Genomic DNA, 20,011 nt, shown 5'->3' with positions numbered 1-20,011 from the left:
ACCTAGCAGTTAGTTCTGGCACTGAAAAACTGAGATAGCAGTGCAATGAACAAACTGCAAATGAAAAAGAAAAGTATTTCATATAATAACATGGAAAATTGACCAAGCCAGTAGAAAGCAGCATAATGACTTCTGGGGTGAATAGACTCCTGATCTTGTTTCTGGAGCTGAATTTTGACAATGTTCTATATAAAACATTGATATTAAATATTTAACCAGTAGGATGACTATACAGCGGGAAGGAAGGGCTAGCACAAGATACCTAGCAGTTAGTTCCAGCACTGAAAAACTGAGATAGCAATGCAATGAAGAAACTGCAAATGAAATTAAAGGACAATAAAATATTTCAAAATCATTCTCTGAGGTTAGAATATCATTTATTACGGCCATAGGCCCATACAGATAAAAACAACACATAAATAACAGCTTGTGCCGTAAGGAGGAAAAAAAACAATCGCTAAAACACCACTATAACAATAAAATACTATAAAATGGAAAGGCATACTACGCCTTAATTAGCTTGTAGAGCTCCTTGGCGTCGCTTTTGGGAAAGGACAGCAACTAGGAACCTAGCCACCTTCAGGGTCGTGTGGGAATCCTTGTCCTGCAAGATTTGGGCAAGGTGGAATTTTGGTGGGGTACCCTCTAGTTTCTGTATGATTGATCCCAACAAATTTGCCCGTGGCACATTAAACAAGGGGCAAGTGAACATAATGTGCTGGAGCGACTCCGGCGTCACCTTATCACATTCGCACACGGCAGGGGCTTGGCCCTTTGAGAACCTATGTCTCAGGACATTGGAGGGAAAAACGTTAAACCTCGCTTTGGTGAAGGCCAGTCTATGTGCAACAGTCGAAAGGGAGGAGAGGTATGATGGAACGCAGTAATTTAAAGTGATACCAATGTTCTGGGGCGAACAAACACCTCCCCCCAGCGTATAATTTCGCTGTAAATCGATGTCATCCAGTCTTTGGCGGATCAGTCTCTGAGCAGTGATTTGGTCTAGTTTTAGGGAATCTGAGGGAGAGATTCCATAACTCAGGAGTTTGGCATGAATTCTACTAGTCCAAAGGCTGGAGAATTCATCTCGCCATAAGCATTGGACAAGGTAATGGTTTGGTAATCTATGCCACAATGATAACCAGTAATTGAAGACTTGCTTCCACAGGCAAGTTTCTAAGGATGCGACCTTCAATTCTAGTCGCATGGCTGCGTTGCTTACGCACAGGGGGAGCATTAGGAGCCGACGTAGGAATTGGCTTTGCAGAGTCTCAAGGGGAGCAAGATCTGTCATCACGGCCCAGAGCGGGGCAGCATAAGCAAGCACGGCAACCACTTTTGCCTTGAACACCTTTAGGGCCGAGGGAACATGCAAAGCTCCGTCCGAAAAGAAGAATCGGAGGAGCGCATATGACAAGGTTTTGGCCTTATTAAGTAGGTGTTGAATGTGAGCTTTCCACCCCAAATTGTATTGAAAAATAACTCCTAGGTATTGAAATTTTAGGACTTGCTCTATTTTTGCCCCACCAAGCTTCCATTTGTATAATCTCCGGCTTCTGGAGAAGATCAGGATCTTGGACTTGGCATGGTTGATGGTTAATTGATTGAGTTGACAATACGTGGCAAAGATCTTCAGAGCTCTGGTTAGTCCAACACGTGTATAAGATAGAATTACCGCGTCGTCCGCATATAAAAGGAGTGGGCAGCGGTAATCCGCTAGTCTAGGCGCGTGTGTACTTGGAGATGAGTTGACTAGGGGTGCTCGCATGTCGCTGATGAATAGGTTGAATAGGCAGGGAGCCAATATACATCCTTGGCGCACTCCCTTGTTTATAGGTATCGAATTTGTAAGGTCGCCCGCTGGAGTGAATCTCACTCTGGCAAGGGTACCTTCGTGGAGCTGGCTTATGAGCCATAAGAGTCTTCTATCAATGCCCTGTTTCGCAAGTTTCTCCCAAAGGATATTTCTAGGAACGCTGTCAAAGGCTGCCTTTAGATCTTAGAAGGCAGCACAGAGGTAGCCCCGGGGGGGGGGGGGGGAGGAGTACTTCCGTGCCAGATGATAAAGAACTATCGCATGATCGGTTGTAGAGCGTTTAGTTCTGAACCCTGCTTGTTCATGGCCAATCTGGTTAGTCTCATCTACCCATCGCAATAATTTAGTCATCAAAAAGCTGGCATAAATTTTCCCTATGATCGAAAGGAGGCTGATGTTACGGTAGTTTTCTGGCTCCGTTGGAGAACCTTTTTTATGAATTGGTACAATAATGGCCTCCTTCCATGTTTTGGGGATGAGACCGGAAGCGTTGATTGCATCGAAGGTTTTGGCCAAGATGCCGGCCCACCATTGTGGGTGTAGTTTGATGGCTTCAGCAGGGATCAGGTCGGGCCCAGGGGCTTTGCCCGGTTTCAGCTGAGCTATTAGCTTGGCTATTTCGTCAGGATCGGTGGGAGGCCAAATAGGTAGGTGGGTAAACAGGTGCATCAGATGGTCGGAGGGAGCATCTGCCTGTGAGAAGCATTTCTTCAGGAACCGTTCCCATGTCAGTGCAGAGATGACTGCCCTTGGGGAATTCCTCCCCCTTCTTCTCTGAGGTTAATAACATGGAAAATTGACCAAGCTGGAAGAAAGCAGTGTCTTTATTATTTCAAAATCCCTCTCCACAAGAACAATAATTTGAATGATGCTGTTTGTGATATTATTGCCTTCCATTAGAAGCAAATATCTGTTTCTCAATGAGCAAAGTCCCGCTACCCTTCCTCCCTCTCTCCTTGCCCTTGCTATTTTGCCTTGTATTTTCCAACTCTACAATTCTATGATTTGGATTACCAGCCATTATTAATCCATTAAATTGAAACTTCCTCCCCAAGTGCCCCATGGTCAGATTATACATTTAGAACTCCCATAACTTTAACCTTTTTTTTTTTAAGGTGTACCTTGCCAGTTTGTTTAGTGGGTGATGCCTAAGAAAAGTCATTATCTGTGCCTGCCCTTAAAATATGGAATTATCTGCAGGGTAATGTCTAGTGCCTTCATTGTATAGTTTTTGTCATGTGCTCTTTAAATATGCACTTCTTCTACTTAAATTTTCACATTATATTTACATTTTAGGACCAACCTTACTCTCTTGATTGCCATTCATTCATTTTATTTGTATGTTGCTTCTACACACAGAGAGAGACATACATGCTCAAAGTGGAATGCCACAAAGCAACACGGAAGCATTTCAGATAAACACTACAAAAGCAATTCCATAATTCCATAACAAAACAATAAAAACAACAATTTCATAGTAACACAGAAAAAGAATAGTGACTGTTATTGGCATCTGTCTTTCTTGAGAGACAATGGAGTTTGCCTACAGGGGTGAAGTCAAATCTCTGAATAATTATTTTGTTATTTTGGCTGCACTAGCAACACTGAAGTAACCTCCCCAGGGCACAAACCTGGGCTGTGTGTATGGATGTCCAGTCCTACTCTGCCCAAACTAGAAGACCTCTCAGCCTTGCTGATATGGTCCAAAGGAAAACAGAGTAATACATTTGGCACCAGCTTGGCCACAGAAGTTGCAAGAAGAAAGGCATACAAGATGCCATTCAACTGTCTTAGGGACTTGACTCCAGATTTGTGAACAGTTTATTCCTTAACCTTCCCTTCTCCTGAAGTCATACCAAACATCCCCATTCCAATACACATACAAAATTACTTAATATGCAGCACCCAATAGCAAAAAGAAGGGAGCTTCACAATTTCACCTTTGTCTTAGAAATAACCCTCCTTTAAAGATGCTTACACTCCTTCACCTTAAAAAGCTTTTTATGAGGCTTCCAAGGGAAAAGATAAGGGTAACTGGAAACAGCTGCCATGATGCTGCTCTTTTTTCTATTGTATGTTAAATTATTGTAAGCATCCTCAGCACCTGATGTTGAAGAGCAGGCATGAATTATCACAAGATTTAGAAAGTGTCTATAAACAAAACTTTAACAAGAGAGGCATATTCCTAGAAAGCATCTACTATGATTGATGAAAGTTTTCTTTGAATCATGAATATATCTCAGTAATTGAAGAAAATTAACTGAAATCATTGCTCATAATATGTTTCAGTAATATCTGTGCATTTTTATGTAGCTCACTTATGGCTCATTTCCCATTGAGGAGGAGAGTGGTGAAATTCATGTCTCTTCCTTTTACCGCATGGTTCCAAATGAAGCCCATCAATACATGGGAATTATCAGCTTGCTTAAGCATTTTGGATGGATATGGGTTGGAATCTTTGTTGTGGATGATGAAAGTGGAGCAAATTTCTTGAAGACTATGGAACCATTGTTACCCAAAAATGGAATCTGTTCAGCCTTCACACAAAGGCTCCCAAAACTAGCTCGTTTTGATAACCTTGATGACGTTTATGGTGTATTATTCAGAGGTTACAAGGATGTCAAAGATGACAAAGCCCAAACATTTATCATCTATGGAGAATCTATGGCACTCATATGGCTGACAGCTGTTTTCCTTGTACAGGATAATGAAAATAATGATATTTCATCAGTTACAAAAGTTTGGATAATAACAAGTCAGATTGATTTTATGTTGACAGGGCTTCAAAGGAGTTGGCCTCTTGTTCTCTTCCAAGGTGCCGTTTGCTTCACGATTCACTCAAAAGAGCTTCTGGGGTTCCAGGAGTTTCTTCAAAGCATAAAGACTGATGGGATGAAAGGAAATGGTTTTCTGAAGGACTTCTGGGAGCAAGCATTTGATTGTGATTTTCCAAACCCCAATGTGTCAATGGACACAAGTGAGCAATGTACAAGAGATGAGAGACTGGAGAGCCTTCCTGATCCACTCTTTGAAATGGGCATGACTGGCCACAGCTACAGTATATACAATGCTGTCCATGTGGTGGCTCATGCTTTACATGACATTTCTTTAAAGAGATCCAAACACAGATCAAGGATGGGTCATAACATATTTGAAGTTCACGATCTGAGACCTTGGCAGGTAATATGCTGAAAATAAGTCAATATTATCTTTTGCAATAAATGAATAAATAAATGGATAGATAGATAGATAGAGAAATAAAAATGTGTGAACTGCTACTCCACATTTTTTTTTTACAAAGCTTTGTGTATATATATATATATATATATATATATATATATATATATATATGTTATGTATTGTGCATTCTGGCCTGGAAATACATTGTGTCGTCAATGTATAATGTAGGTTTTTATCTTCTATGGAAAATAGTTGATTTTTCACTTTTGTGTTTCTATACATTCAAAATCTTAATTCCCCCCGCCCTTGTCTTTTAATCTTTCAATCAGCTCCACATTTACCTTCATGGCATTTCCTTTAACAATTCAGCTGGAGAAACACTGTCCTTTACTGCTAAAAAGGAAATAGGCGGTGGATTTGACATCAGGAACATGGTCATATTCCCAAACAAGTCCTTCCTTCGAGTCAAAGTTGGCGAGGTGGATGATAATGCTCCTGAAGAAAATAAATTCATCATTTATGAAGACATGATAGTGTGGCACCCAGGTTTTAACCAGGTCGGGATCCTAACAGTGATTCTTGGGTTTTGGGGGGTCTGCTGTAACCTACAAATATGTCCTACCAGAAATTTTTGTTTTTTCTGCAAACCCTCTATCTTCCTATTGAAAACTTCAATAATGCTGCTGTCTAGCAGAATGAAAGCCTAGGCACAACAATGAGTTGAAAAGCAAAGTTGTATTTTCTGTCATGTTATATGTGCGTCAGGCTCTTAAAGACCCAGATAACTAGCACATTGAAAGCCAAGCTGAAACACTGAACCACCAGCAATCAGCGGTATATTTGTTGCAGATTAAAGCCTCATCTGAGGGATCTAAATGAAATGTTTAGTGAGCCAGCATTGGGTTATCTCTGCCTCCATTGCATAAATCGCAATTGAATAAAATCTTCCTTAACATGTGAAACCCCTCTGCCAATCCTTTGCATCTCTAAATATGAATAGAAAACATTAAAAAATAACTTTTGATGATGTTAGAAAGCAAGAGGACTTGGAGGTTGGACGGCAGATAAAGCTAGATTCCATGTAAAAATTCATTTTATTAAAAAATCAGTAAGAGAACTTCTACAACCTGAAATTCCTTTCCTATTTATGAATAGGTGATGCCCATTTCTGTGTGCAATGAGCACTGCCCCCCTGGTCATCAGAAGAAAAGGAAGGAAGGTGAAAAATTTTGCTGCTATGATTGTGCTGCATGTCCAGAAGGCAAGATTTCAGACAAGAATGGTACATGAGAAAGAAATCATTAGTATTTTCATCACAAAGTATTGTTACTATTCTGCTTAAGAACTCATTAGAAATGTTTACTTATGGGTTCATCGCGGTCCGTAACCCGGAAATGCACAACAGTGTTCGTTACCAGAGCTATGACTGGATGTTTATTTGCCATGCTGTGCATGTAAATAAGCTATCCTGCTCGATATGAAGTGCAAATATATCTCTGCTGACTTCCAGTGCTTAGTAAAACTAATATTTCTTGTGCAATGCTATCTCTATGGTTTGGCAGTAAGCCTCAATGAAGACCAAATTATTTAGTTGACCATATCCAAAAAAGTAGACATATAGAAACAGTTTAAGCAAGACTATTATAACCACAACAGACAAGTGATAATAGAAATGATGATAGTGATGACTAATTCAATCTGGTCAGATGTGAGATCTAAACTTGATTATATGCTGCAGGTTCTGGGTCTGATAGCTGTTTCACCCCACTTCCTTCTGAAGCAGATGCCACATTAAGCACATATCAGCACAAATAATATTTAAGAGTCAAGGATAGGTCTTTGGCATATATGTGGAGAAAATAAAATTAATGTACTCAACAGAACTTTTTGACATTTATGGATGAGAAGATAAATTAGGTTAAGGAACAAGAACAGCAAAATCTAACTTACAGAAGGATAATTTAGAAACTGTAGTGAAATCATAACTACTTGGATCAGTAAGGGTAAGACTGGTAACCATGCAATGAACATCCCAAAGTTAGACCAAGTAGATTCCCAAAGATGGGATAGCTATACTACATTTCCTTTGAAAAATACAAATGTATATTACATAATTGCCAATTCTCTTAAATCCTCAATGTTCAGTGAAACACTATTATTATTGTAACTTAACAAACCTCTTCCCACTAACAAAAACTTTCTTCATAAGACAATATTGCTATACTTTATTTTTGCATCACATCTTTTTCAGAATGGTATGTGATTGGTTCATATAAGATGCATAATTTCAAAGATACGGGACTATCTGTCAGTGTGATGCAGATGTTGAGTCACATGGTACATTTTATTGTAGGTGCGGATTGATTAATTCAAATTTTTAAAACTAATGCTGTGAAGTCAGTCATATCCTATTAATAATCTTAAATTCAGGAGAGATTGATGTTAGTTCAAGATAGGAAATGTTTGAGTGATGATATATGATATATCACTGAAGGACATTAAAAAAAAGCAAAAAGTTTCCTTTGACCAAGTTTGATGAATGTTAAAGTGGTGCATTGGGTTATGGTAAAATAATGAATTATATAATTAGCTGTGGGGCCTCATCCATTATCTCTTCAACAAACCTAAATTGGTGCAGCAGCAAGAATATTTGGCACATAATGGTACTGATAATAGCAATATTGAGCCTGGTGGTCTGTCAAAATACAATGTTACATTGACACCTACTCACTAAGAATCAGCATGCTTATATGGAAGGCAAAAAAAGCTTATGAATTGTCTTCCGAATCTGACCTATTTCTATTCTTTTCAGACATGGATGACTGTTTCAGATGCCCAGAAGATCAATATCCAAACAAAATGAGAAGCCAATGCATCCTCAAAACTCTGAGCTTTCTTTCTTATAAAGAGCCTTTTGGGATCAGCTTAGCTTCCGTAGCTCTTTCTTTTTCTCTTCTCACAACTCTGGTGTTAGGCACTTTTGTGAAGCACAAAGATACCCCCATTGTCAAAGCCAACAACCGAGCCCTCACCTACACTCTCCTGGTCTCTCTTCTGCTCTGCTTCCTCTCTTCTTTGTTGTTCCTCGGCAAACCTGGAAAAGTGACATGTATTCTCAGACAACCTGCTTTTGGCATGATCTTCTCTGTGGCTGTTTCTTGCATGTTGGCCAAAACAATCACTGTAGTTGTAGCTTTCATGGCCACCAAGCCAGGGTCTAGCATGAGGAAGTGGGTAGGGCAAAGACTGACCTACTCTGTTGTAATTTCCTGTTCTTTTATTCAATCTATTGTTTGTACTTTGTGGTTGATGACATCTCCCCCATTCCCTGATGTAGATATGCGCTCTGTAACCACAGAAATCATTGTGCAATGTAATGAAGGGTCCGTGATCCTGTTTTACTGTGTCCTGGGCTACATGGGCCTCCTGGCTGTTGCCAGCTTCATTGTGGCATTTCTGGCCCGCAGATTACCTGACAGTTTTAATGAAGCCAAATTCATTACCTTCAGCATGTTGCTCTTTTGCAGTGTTTGGCTTTCTTTTGTTCCAACTTATCTGAGCACCAAAGGGAAATACATGGTAGTGGTGGAGATCATCTCCATCTTGGCCTCCAGTGCTGGGATATTGGGCTGCATCTTTGCTCCTAAATGCTACATCATTGTCTTGAGGCCCAAGCTGAACAACAGAGAGCAACTAATAAGGAGAAAGAATTAAAAAGAACATTTGTGATTTTTCTCCATGCTTTTGTTATATATGAAAGGTCATTTTACTACAGCCTCCCCATAGTGGACCTGCTGCTATTCCAATGCCAATCCAAGTTCATGTAACTGGCTCAAGTCCTGTGATAGATCCTGGGCATGGAAACTAGCAAAAAGGAAAAACTGTATTGTGATGCAATTTGAGCAGTAAAAATTGAGCAGTTTTCAAAATATCATCAAGTTTAGAAAGATCATCTGTGGTTGACCTGGTATGAAGAAAACTGAGAAATTATGTTATACAAGGAGATGGCACAAAACAAAATGAAATGTGTATCTTTCTGGCTCTGTGGAAATTTGTTTTAGTTTTCTTTCATAAAATATACTGATTGATTGTAGCATATCTCAAAGTGTGTAGAAAACCTCAAAATGTGTGCATGCAGACAATGGTCCTTTCCATTTGAGTTATATTTGCTGTTCTCGTGAAGGCAAGAAGGGAAAATAAATCCTCTCTTACTTGACAGGTTTATTTTAGAGTGCTGTTCGACTGACAGTGAAGATTTGGTCTCTAGGAAACTAGAATGCTGATGATGTGTAGTTTGGAAAATAAAAGCAGGGATAATAATAATGATTTTCTTATATAAATGCCACCAATCTAACTGGGCTGCGATGCTCTGATATAGAGACATATTTAAGGAATTATTTCAAACTAGTCTGTTCTAATTTGTATTGTGCTAAATATGTAGACAAGCATATTAGATGAGTATTAGGATGTGAGAGGGTGTGCCTGGGATGTTGGAAGTGAATAGTGATTGAATAAGTGCTAAGGAAGTTGGAGTTGGATGTGGGAGGGAGTGTCCAGTCAGTGGCAGGGTGAAATAGGTTGAGAAGGATCAGAACCATTTTAGGATTTGGTTTTGGGATATATGGTGAGGGACAGGGGTACCAAATATAGGGGGCAGAAAGGGCTTCAGCCCTCTCAATATTTCTGGACAGGGGGCTATGCATCCCCCAATATTGAGGCAGGCCGCCATCCCTCTCCACCCCCAAGTCAGGATTTAGCTTCGTAGCTAAAATGCTTATGTTAACCAACGTTATTATCTAAGAATTAACATTGTTGAAACCATGTGCTTCTGTGCAGTGAATTATTGTGAATGCTTTTGCTACTTCTATTATCAATAAAGATTTTGTATCACACAAACCTGTCTCTTGACTGGCTATACTAGAGGTGGGCTTATTTTCCTTTTTCTAGGGTTTGGGCAGCTCTGCCAACAGTAGTCAAGTTCTGAGTTTGCATCTAGTGTACTTTATCCCTGTGTGATTTAATTTTACATCAGCTTATTTTGTGTATGATTGCCCTGTAGGTCCCCTCACCTTTATGACACAACTGTATTGTGCTTCATGTCTATTCTCCTGAGAAATGTGAGCTGTCCAGGGTTTGGTAAACCTGGAGTTTGGCGGTGATCTTTAATTTGGGATTTGTTGCTTTGTAATGCCCAAGAAATTTATTTCATTTTGACCTTCCCTGTGGTTTTTGCTTCCAATGGAAACTGTAAACAAATTGGCACTTTTTGTGCCACTAAGGAACAGAGGTAACATGTGCACAGACTTCAGAAAAACACGCAACCCAATGTTTCTTACAAAAAGAAATGCCCCTTTGAGCTAAAGCTTTGAAGAAGTTCTCTTTCTTTGCAGTTCTCCAAATCACTATAATTTGTTCACCAATGGAGGAAACAATTAGAAATCAGACAATGAGCAAGCCTGAAGTGATTATAATAAATAAGTCTCTGTACCATGAAGGGTGGGGGCATGAGAAAGGAAGGGCTCTATCAATTTTATATGTTTCTCCTCCCTTATTTGTAGGTCAGAATTGAAATCAGAGTGTTAGCATTCTTAGGTGACATTTAAGGAATGTGTCTGTCATGCTTTGGTTCTAAAATAAGACTTGTGGATTTTCCTTATGCTGCTGTATTGGCAGACCCAGGCATCATCCACTTCAATCTGTTTAAGTCAGTCAGCTGTAACTGATAGACAAAGGGGAATCTGGATGTGGAAAGAAGATAGGCTGCCAGGATGTGGTGGCTATTGGTCTTTCTGTTTCTGTTGTTTCCTACTATGGGAAAAGTAGATACTATGAAGTGCCCCATTCAAAATCCATTTCCAATTCCACACGAGTGGTATCAGCCAGGTGACTTCATTATTGGTGGGATTGCCTCTCAGATCTGTTATACTTTCTATGAAGAGTTCTTCAAGGTTCACCCTTCAGAGAATATGTTTGAACTTCCACAGTAAGGGTTTTCCCTCACCTTCTGTATCCTTCCAAATCCCCTTAACTTTTCCTTCAGGTCTTCTAGACTGTAAAGCCAGCGATAGGGAATTTCTTATCACTGACACCTAAGAGCTGGTGTAGGAAACTTTGTTTTTCTCTAAAGAAGAAGAAGAAAAGTTTGGATTTGATATCCTGCTTTATCACTACCCGAAGGAGTCTCAAAGTGGCTAACATTCTCCTTTCCCTTCCTCCCTCACAATAAACACTCTGTGAGGTGAGTGAGGCTGAGAGACTTCAAAGAAGTGTGACTAGCCCAAGGTCATCCAGAAGCTGCATGTGGAGAAGCGGAGACACAAACCCAGTTCCCCAGATTACGAGTCTACCGCTCTTAACCACTACACCACACACTGGCTATTATTATTATTATTATTATTATTATTATTATTATTATTATTAATAATAATAATAATAATAATAAATCTTCCATTAGAAGAATGAATCTCAATTTCATAATTGGTTGCAGACCAATTGTGACAATGAACCAAAATTTCCTCACAGTAGTTCTGGCTGCCTTTTTGATTAGTGAAGATGAAAAAAAATATATTCCTGTATCTTGAAAAGGATTTCAGTTGGATTAAAACAAACAAATTAAGTGTTGGAGCCAGACATGTAAGGCTTCAATTCTATACACATTTATCTGACAGTAAGCACCATTGAACTCAATGGGATGACCCTTCTGCTACAGTCTACTACGTGATAAGTCCCTTTGAATTCATTGAGACTTACATCCAGATTAAGCATATATAGAACTGCAGCTTTTATCGGCCGGAACACACCTCCTTTGTGATCACCTACTAAAAGAGAAAAGGGATGCGGGTGGTGCTGTGGTCTAAACCACAGAGCCTAGGGCTTGCTGATCAGAAGGTTGGCAGTTTGAATCCCCGCGACGGGGTGAGCTCCTGTTGCTCGGTCCCTGCTCCTTCCCACCTAGCAGTTCAAAATCACATCAAAGTGCACGTAGATAAATAGGTACCAGCAGGAAGGCAAATGATGTTTCCATGCACTGCTCCAGTTCGCTCAGTCATGCTGGCCACATGACCCGGAAGCTGTAGGCCGGTTCCCTCGGCCAGTAAAGTGAGATGAGTGCCGCAACCCCAAAGTCGTCCACAACTGGTCCTAATGGTCAGGGGTCCCTTTACCTTTACTAAAAGAGAAAGTATTATTATTATTTTTAATCAAATGAGTTTTATAGGTCAATCAAGAGATTAACAGCAGGTGTGTCAGAATACTGTACAGTATACAACTGTCCTGATGAAACATACATTTTCTAATGACTGTTGTTCCATAGCTAAGAAAAAACATATACAATAATATTATTTCAATCTGAATTAGTTTGAGATAGAACTGACTCTTATTGTTGTAGGTTGACATGTATGTTACAGTTCCCATCTGAAATTTTCAAAAAATTCACTTTATGTGCAGTATGATGACAAAATTCTACCAGCATGTCCTTGCCTTAGCATTTGCTGTAGAAGAGGTAAACGAGAACCCCAAGATATTGCCCAATATCACTCTTGGGTTCCATATCTATGACAGCTATTTTGATGCAAAGATGACCTATCGTACCACACTTGACTTGCTCTTCAAATCACATCGTTTCATCCTGAACTACAAATGTGACACTCAGAAAAACCTCATAGCCATCATCGGGGGACTTAGCTATGACACTTCTTTCCATATGGCTGACACCATATCCCTCTACAAGATTCCACAGGTGGGGTTTGTGAATGTGGTGATATGTTAATTTCCACGATCTACACTTCTCCTGTTCCTTTATGAATCCATTTATGGGTCCCATTCATTTATGAGTCCAATTCAAGATGCTCATATTAGTGTCTAAGGCCTGGACATTTTTTAGCCCTAAAGAACACAAAATGCCCTTTTGATAGTTCCCATTTTACTAGAAAATTTTACTAGAAAGGTTGCTGAATTTAACTCACACAGAAACTACCAATTGCTTCAACTATTTGTTGAATAAACAAGCATATACTCAAATAGAATTCTTCTGATTTCCTTCTGTAATATGAGTACAATTTCCTTTAGCTCACTTATGGTTCATTTCCCACTGAAGAGGACAGTGATACAAGTCGCATCCCTTCCTTCTACCGCACAGTGCCTAATGAAGCCCACCAATACATGGGGATTATCAACCTGCTTAAGTATTTTGGGTGGACATGGGTTGGACTCTTTGTTGTGGATGATGAGAGCGGACAAAATTTCTTGCAGACTATGGAACCTTTGCTTTCCCAAAATGGAATGTGTTCAGCCTTCACACAAAGTCTCCCAAAATTACCCCGTTTTGATATGTGGAATGAATTGTGTGATTCATTGTCGAGTCATTATACAGATCTTACTGATGACAAGGCCAATACAATCATCATCTATGGAGAATCTATGGCAACTATATGGCTGACAGCTAATGTCATTCTGCGAGATCCTGAAAATGTGAACAGATCATCACTTAGAAAGGTTTGGATCATAACAACTCAGGTAGATTTCATATTGTTGGGGATTCAAAGGACCTGGGATCTTGATCTCTTCCAAGGTGCCATTTGCTTCACAATTCACTCAAATACAATTATTGGGTTCAAGGAATTTCTTCAGAGCATAAAAATGGATGGTAGAGATGGAGATGGTTTTCTGAAGGATTTCTGGGAGCAAGCATTTGACTGTACTTTTCCAAACCCCAGTGTCCTCGTGGACATCAGTGAACAATGTACCGGAGAGGAAAACCTGGAAAGCCTTCCAGATCCAATTTTTGAAAGGCGCATGACTGGTCACAGCTACAGTATCTACAATGCTGTGCATGTGGTGGCTCATGCTTTACATGACATTTATTTAACTAGGTCCAGGCACAGAACAAGGAGGGGTTATAAAATGTTCAAACTTCAAGAACTTCAGGCTTGGCAGGTAATGTATTTTTTAAAAAATAAAAAATAGCACATTGCGTCCATTAGTATAATATAAGACAATTTCCAGGTTCTCATCTGGAATGGTATGTTTTATTCACTGAAAACATCTTGCACACCCCCCCCATGTTGATCTTTATTATTTTTAAAAATATACATTTATACAACATTTATACAACACTCTCTGTTTTTGTTTGTAACAAAAAAGAAAATGATGGCAACTGAAGCAAAAATACCTTGTACACCTAACAATACACATAACAATGCAATTTATGAAGAAGAAGAAAACAGAGAATAGAAAAGACAAGAAAAGAAAAGAAAGGAAAGGAAAGGAAAGGAAAAGGAGAATATATATATATATATATATATATATATATATATGAGAAGAAAAAGTAGTTGAGGTTTTAAAATTATTTCCAAACATTCTCATTGTATGTTATCTGTTTTCATTTTTTTCATTACATTTATGATGTTTTGTAAAGTTATTGGGATATTTAACTCTTATTTTTTCTTTTATATTGGCAACTATTTGATTTCTTTTTAGATATTGTTCTATATCTTTATTTTCTTCTTTTTTCTTATATAACTCTTCATAATATTTCACAAATTCCTTCATTATTGTCTTTGGGTCATCTATAATTTTTTCTCCTATTTTTAGCCTATTTATCAATTTTTCATTTTTTTTAATTTCCAAGCCAAATATTTGCCGGGTTTATTAGCAAATTTGAAATTATTTTGCTTCCAAATTCCAATCCATTTCCTGTTCAATTTTTGTTTGGTATTCCGATTTTAATAATTTAATTTCTGTTTTTATATTTTCCTTTTTTGGATTTCTATTTAATTCTTTTTCCTTTTTTTAAAAAAAATCATTCAATATTCTATTTTTCCCCTCACCCTTTTCTTTGTATAGCATTTTGTTTTATGAACTATCCTCTGATGACTGCTTTACTAGTATCCCAAATTATTCACGATTCTGAATCTTTTTATTAAATTTAAAGAATTCTTGCAAAGTTTCTTTTGCATCTTCTAGTATCTTCTCATCATACAATAGTGATTCGTTTAAATTCCATCTTCTTATTCCTACTTTCCACTCTAGTTTTAATTGAAGTAAAATCAGATTGTGGTCCAAAATTGTGTTTGGTAGGAACTGTGTCTCATGTATTCTCCCCAATAAATCTGTAGATAGCCATCTATCTACTCAAACCATCTATTCAAATGCTACTTAAAATAGTTTTGGTTCTGAGAAATAGGTGTAATCTATTTTAACTCATGTTTGAACCTCCAGGAGTATTTTAGATCCAAACTTTCCACCAATTTATAGAACTTAGCGGGTAGTGAAAACATCTTGCATATTATGGAGTTAATATTGTTACAGAACTGGGGTGGGGGTCCACCTAAACACTAACATTAATAAATGCTAGGATTTGAGTTTTTTTGTGATATGATGAAAGACTGAGGGTGAAAACAGGAGAATAAACCACATTTCTTGAAGCACGACAGCCTCCGCTGTGTCTTCTGTTCTTCAAAGGGACACAGACTCTGTGTGGGCACCTGAGATCCCATGCGCTTTTGGCACAGCTTGGCAAAGAGAGAAACAGGTGTTGGGCTTCTGTAACAATATCAACTATAGCAGAATTGATGATTTTTCATTCTTGGTTATTGAGAAACAATACTAGTAAACAATACTAGTAAAGAACTGTGTTTCAAAATCATGGCATTATGTGCAAAATCTGCTTTACTTCCTCTCATTTCGTCTTTTTATCCTTCAATTAGCTTCACCCTTTTCTTGGTGATATTTCCTTTAACAACTCAGCTGGAGAATCCATGACCTTCACTGCTAAAAGGGAAATGGAAGGTGGATTTGACATCATGAACATGGTCACATTCCCAAACAGGTCCTTCCTCCGAATTAAAGCTGGGCAGGTGGATGACAATGCTCATGAAGGAAAGAAATTCATCATTCATGAGGACATGATCATGTGGCACAAAGGTTTTAACCAGGTCCAGAACCTTGGTCATTCTTGTTATCCCCTGCATTAGCTACATAGATGTGGCCTGGCAGAATAATCACTTCCTTTTTACATACAATCTGTCTTTTTTGGACAGGGTCATGGGAATAATGTGGCCATCTACTACACTGAAGGATTAGGTGCAACAATGAAAAGAAAAGAACCCAATGCTATATTTAATGTAGTTGTTATCTGTACCTCATTTATATATGGCATTTCAAAATGTATTAGTGAGCCAGTAGTGGGTAGTCTCTATTTGCATTGCATAAGTGGCAAATCATCCCACCCCCGCAAATTTAAATACCACATATAAAAAGTCTTTTTAAAAAATGAAGAAAGAAAATAAGAAAATGAGAAAGGGGAACGGGGGTATAGTAAATCACTATAACAATTGTTTACAGTTAACCAACTGCATTTTTAAAGGGGGGGGAGGGGATATAATGGATAACTACAACAATTGTTAACAGTTAACTATTGCATTTTTAAAGCTAGTGTATTTTGTATAAATGAGTTCCAAGTTTAATTACAGATGTCTATTTAAAGTCGACATCTAGAAACAATCCACTCATACATGGTAGGCATAGTTAGGTCTTCAGTCCATTTAATAAATGGAGTCGTACATTAATCTTTCCAATGCAGCAATATTAGTCTTTCGGCCATAGGAAGGGTAAGGATAATCCATTCATGTTGTCTACTTGTCAAATTCTATACACTATGCATGTAGTTAGTTCAAAATAATAGTATTCTCTGATTTTTATTGTTATTTTTTCACAATTACGTTTATATAATCCAGTACTTCCTCCCAAAATCTATAATTAATATTGTAAAACCATGTGTTTTAAAGAAGGTTATCCTTATTACACAAAATGCTGTCTTAGACAATATTTTTCTACACAAACATAAAGACAATTCAGTGTGGGAATAGGTGTCAAATATTTTTCTAGTTTGACATTACATTACAAAACTTTCTAACTGACATAATTGTTTCCAGAGATACCAGTGTTCTGGTGTATTTTGATCCTAATACTGTCCATCAAACAGAAAAGCCTCAACTCAGACTCCTTTCTTGTATATGGATAGGTGACTCCTATTTCTCTTTGCAATGAGCACTGCCTCCCTGGTTATCAGAAGAAAAGGAAGGAAGGCGAAAAATTTTGCTGTTACGATTGTGCCGCATGTCCAGAAGGCAAGATTTCAAACCAAAATGGTATATGACAATGAAATCATATTTTCTTTTTGTTAGAAAGTGTTAATATGGCTTGTTTTCTAATACTGTATTTACAAATGTTAAATTATATATATATATATTACATTAAGTTTGGTTCTCAAACTTAATCCATTCCAGAAGTCCGTTCCAAAACCAAAGCATTCCAAAACCAAGGCACACTTTCCCATAGAAAGTAATGCAAAATGGATTAATCCACTCCAGACTTTTAAAAACAACTCTAAAACAGGAATTTAACATGAATTTTACTACCTCTATTGTTGTTCTGTTAATGGTTCTCTTGACTTTGCAGCTTTTATCCATTTCCACAGTCACACATGCAATAAATCAATCAGTAGCTGTACTGGGTTCTACACAGTCACAAAAACAAATGAAATGGGAAAACCACACAAACAAAAATGCAAAAAAATTAAATAAATAGCAAAAACAGTAGCACCAAATATAAGCTCCAAATATCTAATCGGAAGCGGGGGGCTCAAATCAGAAATGCAACACTCCAACTGGAAGAGGAACACTCTAATCGGAAGCAGAGGACTAAAAATGTAGCACGTTTGGCTTTCGAAAAAAAGTTCGCAAACCAGAACAGTTACTTCCAGGTTTGCAGCATTTGGGTTCAAAGTTGTTCGAGAACTAAGCTGTTCAAAAACCAAGGTACCACTGTACTTTGCTTGGAATGATTTGCAAATGTTTCTCTGCTGACGCCATTATCCTCTCAAGAATAATTAGTAAAACAAATACTCCTGGTGCAATACTTTCTACATAGATTTGAGAGTAAGCCCCAATGAAGATAGAATAATTTAGTTTCACATTAAAGGTAAAGGTAAAGGTACCCCTGACCGTTAGGTCCCGTCGCGGATGACTCTGGGGTTGCGAGCTCATCTCACTCTTTAGGGAGTAGGCGTTTGTCCGAAGACAGCTTCCGGGTCATGTGGCCAGCATGACTAAGCCATTTCTGGCGAATCAGAGCAGCGCACAGAAACACCGTTTACCTTTCCACCAGAGTGGAACCTATTTATCTACTTGCACTTTGACGTGCTTTCGAACTGCTAGGTTGGCAGGAGCTGGGACTGAGCAACGGGAGGTCACCCCATCGTGGGGATTCAAACCACCGTCCTTCTGATCAGCAAGCCCTAGGCTCTGTGGTTTAGACCACAGCGCCACCCACGTCCCAGTTTCACATTAAGATAACCTAAAAAAGAGAAATATTAAAGTGATTAAACTGCTATATACTCAGCAAACTCAGCATAATATAATATTGTCTTTGGAATCTGACCTACTTCTGTTTTTCAGATATTGATGACTGTTTCAGATGCCCAGAAGATCAATATCCCAACAAGAACAAAAATGGATGCATCTCCAAAACTCTAAACTTCATTTCAAATGAAGAACCATTAGGGATCAGTTTAGCCTCAATTGTTTTGTTTTTTTCCATTGTTACAACTTTAGTGTTTAGTACTTTTGTGAAGCACAAAGATACTCCCATTGTGAAAGCCAACAACCGAGACCTCACCTACACTCTCCTCATCTCCCTTCTGTTCTGCTTTCTCTCTTCTTTTCTATTCCTTGGAAAACCTGGGATAGCGACTTGCCTTCTGAGACAAACTACCTTTGGCATGATCTTCTCTGTGGCAGTTTCCTGCATCTTGGCCAAAACTGTCACTGTTGTTGTAGTTTTCATGGCCACTAAGCCAGGGTCAAACATAAAGAAATGGGTGGGGAAAAGGTTGGCCTACTCCATTGTCCTTTCCTCTTGTCTTATTCAAGCAAATATTTGTACTTTGTGGTTGGCAACTACTCCCCCATATCCTGATTTAGATATGCACTCTGTGACCACAGAAATCATTGTGCAATGTAACGAAGGATCTGTTGCCATGTTTTATTGTGTCCTGGGCTACATGGGCATCCTGGCCATTGCCAGCTTCATTGTGGCATTTGCAGCTCGCAAATTACCGGACAGTTTTAATGAAGCCAAGTTTATTACCTTCAGCATGTTGCTGTTTTGCAGTGTTTGGCTTTCTTTTGTTCCAACCTATCTGAGCACAAAAGGAAAATACATGGTGGCTGTAGAGATCTTCTCCATCTTGACCTCCAGTGCTGGGTTATTGGGCTGCATCTTTGCTCCCAAATGCTACATCATTTTGCTGAGGCCTCAGCTAAACAGTAGAGAACAACTAATAAGGAAAAGGATGTAAAAATTTCTTTTATTTCCCCCTATTTTTTAATGAAATTTTTATTCCTGCATGAATCCAAGGCTGTGGTTATGGGAGAAGTGACACTGGATTCAGTGGTGGGATTTTTGTTAACTTGAGGAGGACCTGTGAGCAAGGTGTACCTAATCAAAGCCAGAGATGTTTTTTCGAAGGCTCTAGAAAAGTAAAAAAAAAAAAGTCTGAAAGCCATTAAAAATAATCTCAAATGCCTTAGATAGCTGGAAATAGGAGCAGAGACAGCCAATTATACCTCATCAGTTTCATTTCTGACCTCCCCCACCCCCGGTATTCACCAGAATTTAAATCAGAATTTCAGCACTCTCATCTACTATTCATAACATGTTTTTGTAATCTTTCGATTCTCAAAAACAGTTCACGGGGGTCTCTTGTAGAGCTGTATTGGCATCACCAGTAATAGCCAGCTCTAGCTAAGGATGAGCACAGGAAGGTCTGCATTTTTAGAAAAGCTGGGAGGCTATGATGTTGTGGCTATTGATATTTCTGAAATCCCCGGTTGACTGCACAGAAGATACTTTGAGGTGCTCAGTGAACAATCCATTTCTTTTTCCACATGAGTGATACCAGCCAGGTGGCCTCATCATTGGTGGGATAGCTTCCCAGCTCTTTTATGTATTTTA

At 38.6% G+C, this 20,011-nt stretch overlaps 1 protein-coding gene across 1 annotated transcript; it reads left to right on the top strand.

Annotated features, from left to right (window-relative positions):
- Positions 1 to 10,806: 10,806 nt before the first annotated feature.
- Positions 10,807 to 19,355, top strand: LOC128399185 (vomeronasal type-2 receptor 26-like). The gene is made up of 6 exons (XM_053360434.1): positions 10,807 to 10,979; positions 12,443 to 12,734; positions 13,064 to 13,930; positions 15,703 to 15,930; positions 17,019 to 17,145; positions 18,454 to 19,355. The coding sequence occupies exons 1-6, from the start codon at positions 10,807 to 10,809 to the stop codon at positions 19,353 to 19,355; spliced, it is 2,589 nt and encodes an 862-aa protein (XP_053216409.1).
- The last annotated feature ends 656 nt before the right edge of the window (positions 19,356 to 20,011 follow it).

The sequence above is a fragment of the Podarcis raffonei genome, chromosome 13, assembly GCF_027172205.1.
Source record: "Podarcis raffonei isolate rPodRaf1 chromosome 13, rPodRaf1.pri, whole genome shotgun sequence".
Lineage (NCBI taxonomy): Eukaryota > Metazoa > Chordata > Lepidosauria > Squamata > Lacertidae > Podarcis > Podarcis raffonei.
This window is presented reverse-complemented; position numbering and strand designations above follow the sequence as displayed.